Genomic DNA, 4,625 nt, shown 5'->3' with positions numbered 1-4,625 from the left:
CCGTGTGCCCATCCGTGTGTCCATCCGTGTGTCCATCCATGTGTCCATCCCTGTGTCCATCCATGTGTCCATCCCTGTGCCCATCCGTGTGTCCATCCATGTGTCCATCCATGTGCCCATCCATGTGCCCATCCGTGTGCCCATCCGTGTGTCCATCCGTGTGTCCATCCATGTGTCCATCCCTGTGCCCATCCGTGTGTCCATCCATGTGTCCATCCATGTGCCCATCCATGTGCCCATCCGTGTGCCCATCCGTGTGTCCATCCGTGTGTCCATCCGTGTGTCCATCCCTGTGCCCATCCGTGTGTCCATCCCTGTGCCCATCCGTGTGGCCATCCGTGTGTCCATCCGTGTGTCCATCCATGTGTCCATCCGTGTGTCCATCCGTGTGTCCATCCGTGTGTCCATCCATGTGCCCATCCATGTGCCCATCCGTGTGTCCATCCATGTGTCCATCCGTGTGTCCATCCGTGTGTCCATCCGTGTGTCCATCCATGTGTCCATCCGTGTGCCCATCCGTGTGTCCATCCATGTGCCCATCCCTGTGCCCATCCATGTGTCCATCCATGTGCCCATCTGTGTGTCCATCCGTGTGTCCATCCGTGTGTCCATCCGTGTGCCCATCCATGTGCCCATCCGTGTGTCCATCCGTGTGTCCATCCATGTGTCCATCCCTGTGCCCATCCGTGTGCCCATCCGTGTGTCCATCCATGTGCCCATCCGTGTGTCCGTCCATGTGCCCATCCATGTGCCCATCCCTGTGCCCATCCGTGTGTCCATCCATGTGTCCATCCGTGTGTCCATCCATGTGCCCATCCCTGTGCCCATCCATGTGTCCATCCGTGTGTCCATCCATGTGCCCATCCATGTGCCCATCCGTGTGTCCATCCGTGTGTCCATCCCTGTGCCCATCCATGTGCCCATCCCTGTGCCCATCCCTGTGCCCATCCGCGTGTCCCTCCCGTGTCCCTCCCCGTGCCCATCCTCATTCCCGCACTAACCCCTTTCCCCACTCGGTGCCATGCCCCCATTCCCACCCTTCCCGCCATTCCAGGTTCCGGAGGGTCTCTGTGCCAGCTCCCCCGCCCTCGCCAGCCCCGCCGAGTGCCCGCACCCGCCCGGCACCCTCCGCACGCCGCCGCCCCACCGGCACGCCGGCGCCTTCCAGCGCCGCAGCATGAGGGTAAGACCCCCATTCCCAGCATCCCGTGCATTCCCGAGGGCATCCCAATCCCGGGAAACCTCCCTGCTCTGCTTCCCACATTCCCAACCTCATACTGGGAAACCTCCTTGCTCTGCTTCCTGCTTTCCCGGCCTCCCACACCTTCCGGAGCGCATCCCAATCCCGGGAATCCTCCCTGCTCTGCTTCCCACATTCCCAACCTCATACTGGGAAACCTCCTTGCTCTGCTTCCCGCTTTCCCGGCCTCCCACACCTTCCGGAGCGCATCGCCATCCCGGGAAACCTCCCTGCTCCGCTTCCCGCATTCCCAGCCTCCCATGCCTTCCCGAGGGCATCTCCATCCCGGGAAACCTCCCTGCTCCGCTTCCTGCATTCCCAGCCTCCCATGCCTTCCCGAGGGCATCTCCATCCCGGGAAACCTCCCTGCTCCGCTTCCTGCATTCCTGGCCTTCCGGAGCACATCCTGATCCCGGAAAACCTCCCTGCTCCGCTTCCTGCATTCCCGGCCTCATCCCGGGAAACCTCCTTGCTCTGCTTCCCATGTTCCCGGCATCCCGCGCCTTCCCGAGGGCATCCCCATCCCGGGAAACCTCCCCGCTCTGCTTCCCGCATTCCCAGCCTCATCCCGGGAAACCTCCCTGCTCCGCTTCCCGCTGCTGCTTCAAAGCTCCGCGTTGATCCCGGTGTTGATCCCAGTGTTGATCCCGGTGTTGATCCCGGTGTTGATCCCGGTGTCGATCCCAGTGTTGATCCCGGTGTTGATCCCGGTGTCGATCCCAGTGTTGATCCCGGTGTTGCTCCCAGTGTCGATCCTGGTGTCAATCCCGGTGTCGATCCTGGTGTCGATCCTGGTGTCGATCCCGGTGTCGATCCCGGTGTTGATCCTGGTGTTGCTCGGGAGCAAACAGTTGGGTTTGAAGTGGTTGGGTTTGGCCATTGGAGTTTGGCCATCGGGGTTTGGGATTTGGCCATTGGGGTTTGGCCCTTTGGGTTTGTGGTTTGGCCACTGGAGTTTGGAGTTTGGCCATTGGGGTTTGGCCCTTTGGGTTTGGAGTTTGGCCGCTGGGGTTTGGCCCCTTGAGTTTGGGGTTTGGCCATTGGAGTTTGGCCATTGGAGTTCGGGATTTGGCCATTGGGGTTTGGGGTTTGGCCATTGGGGTTTGGCCACTGAGGTTTGGCCCTTTGGGTTTGGGGTTTGTCCCTTGAGGTTTGGCCCTTTGGGTTTGGGGTTTGGCTCCTCAGGAATCTGGGGCGGTTCTTCATAAATTTGGAGCTGTTCCTTGGGATTTTAGGGGGGTTCCTTGGGACTTTGGGGTGGTTCCTCAGGAATTTCAGGTGGTTCCTCGTAAATTTGGAGCTGTTCCTTGGGATTTTAGGGCAGTTTCTCAGGAATTTGGGGCAATCCCTTGGGACTTTAGGGCGGTTCCTTGGGACTTTAGGGGAGTTTCTTGGGAATTTGGGGCAGTTCCTTGGGATTTTAGGGTGGTTCCTTGGAAATTTGGGGCGGTTCCTTGGGACTTTAGGGCAGTTTCTTGGGAATTTGGGGCAGTTCCTTGGGATTTTAGGGCAGTTCCTTGGGATTTTAGGGCGGTTCCTTGGGACTTTAGGGCAGTTTCTTGGGAATTTGGAGCTGTTCCTTGGGATTTTAGGGCAGTTCCTTGGGATTTTAGGGCAGTTCCTTGGGATTTTAGGGTGATTCCTCGTAAATTTGGAGCTGTTCCTTGGGAATTTAGGGTGGTTCTTGGGAATTTGGGGCAGTTCCTTGGGATTTTAGGGCAGTTCCTTGGGATTTTAGGGTGGTTCCTTGGGACTTTAGGGCAGTTTCTCTGGAATTTGGGGCAGTTCCTTGGGATTTTAGGGTGGTTCCTTGGGACTTTAGGGCAGTTTCTCTGGAATTTGGGGCAGTTCCTTGGGATTTTAGGGCAATTCCTTGGGAATTTGGGGCAACTCCTTGGGACTTTGGGGTGGTTCCTCAGGAATTTCAGGTGGTTCCTCGTAAATTTGGAGCTGTTCCTTGGGATTTTAGGGCAGTTCATTGGGACTTTAGGTCAGTTCCTCAGGAATTTGGGTCAGTTCCTTGGGACTTTAGGGTGGTTCCTCAGGACTTTAGGGCAACTCCTTGGGACTTTGGGGTGGTTCCTCAGGAATTCGAGGTGGTTCCTTGTAAATTTGGAGCTGTTCCTTGGGATTTTAGGGCGGTTCCTCAGGAATTTGGAGCTGTTCCTTGGGATTTTAGGGTGGTTCCTCAGGAATTTGGGGCAGTTCCTTGGGATTTTAGGGCAGTTCCTCGGGACTTTAGGGCAGTTCCTTGGGACTTTGGGGCGGTTCCTTTAGGGCGGAACAGCAGCCGTTGGGATCCGGCGCGCGCGGCGCCGCCGTCGATCCCGAAATCCCGGCGGGAATTCCGGCTCCTGATCCCTGTTCCCGGGGGGGCTCCAGGAGGAGGATTTCCTGCGGCCCAGCAGCCGGGAGGAGGCTCAGAGGCTGCTGGAGCTGGAGAGGCTGCGGGTGGAGCGGGTCATGGAGCGGCAGCAGCGCGAGATGCTCGAGGACGACCGGTGGCTGCGGAGGGAGGTGGAGAGCCTGGTGAGACATCCCGGGAATCTGGGAATCTGGGAATGTGGGAATGTGGGGATGGGACGATCGGTGGCTGCGGCGCGAGGGGGAGAGCCTGGTGAGACATCCCGGGAATGTGGGAAGGTGGGAATGTGGGAATGGGACGATCGGTGGCTGCGGCGCGAGGTGGAGAGCCTGGTGAGACATCCCGGGAATGTGGGAATGTGGGAATGTGGGAATGTGGGAATGGAACGACCGGTGGCTGCGGAGGGAGGTGGAGAGCCTGGTGAGACATCCCGGGAATCTGGGAATCTGGGAATGTGGGAATGGGACGATCGGTGGCTGCGGCACAAGGGGGAGAGCCTGGTGAGACATCCCGGGAATCTGGGAATGGGGGAATGTGGGAATGTGGGGATGGGACGATCGGTGGCTGCGGCGCGAGGTGGAGAGCCTGGTGAGACAGCCCGGGAATGTGGGGATGTGGGAATGTGGGAATGTGGGGATGTGGGAATGTAGGAATGGGACGATCGGTGGCTGCGGTACAAGGTGGAGAGTCTGGTGAGACATCCCGGGAATGTGGGAATGTGGGAATGTGGGGATGGGACGATCGGTGGCTGCGGCGGGAGGTGGAGAGCCTGGTGAGACATCCCGGGAATCTGGGAATGTGGGAATGTGGGAATGTGGGGATGGGACGATCGGTGGCTGCGGCGCGAGGGGGAGAGCCTGGTGAGACATCCTGGGAATCTGGGAATGTGGGAATGTGGGAATGTGGGAATGGGACGACCGGTGGCTGCGGTACAAGGTGGAGAGCCTGGTGAGACATCCCGGGAATCTGGGAATGTGGGAATGTGGGAATGTGGGAATGGGACGATCGGTGGCTGCGGCG

General features: G+C 58.9%; 1 protein-coding gene across 1 annotated transcript in view; it reads left to right on the top strand.

Annotated features, from left to right (window-relative positions):
- PTK2B (protein tyrosine kinase 2 beta) overlaps nt 1–4,625 on the top strand; it is a gene marked incomplete at its 3' end in the record, with an annotated part of 27,502 nt that overhangs the window by 20,390 nt on the left and 2,487 nt on the right. The window contains exons 7-8 of the mRNA XM_017839832.1: nt 1,078–1,183; nt 3,623–3,769. Coding sequence (XP_017695321.1) covers nt 1,078–1,183; nt 3,623–3,769 — 253 coding nt within the window. The remainder of the gene's footprint in view (nt 1–1,077; nt 1,184–3,622; nt 3,770–4,625) is intronic.

The sequence above is a fragment of the Lepidothrix coronata genome, unplaced genomic scaffold (assembly GCF_001604755.1).
Source record: "Lepidothrix coronata isolate B3197 unplaced genomic scaffold, Lepidothrix_coronata-1.0 Scaffold506, whole genome shotgun sequence".
Taxonomy (NCBI): Eukaryota; Metazoa; Chordata; class Aves; order Passeriformes; family Pipridae; genus Lepidothrix; species Lepidothrix coronata.
This window is presented reverse-complemented; position numbering and strand designations above follow the sequence as displayed.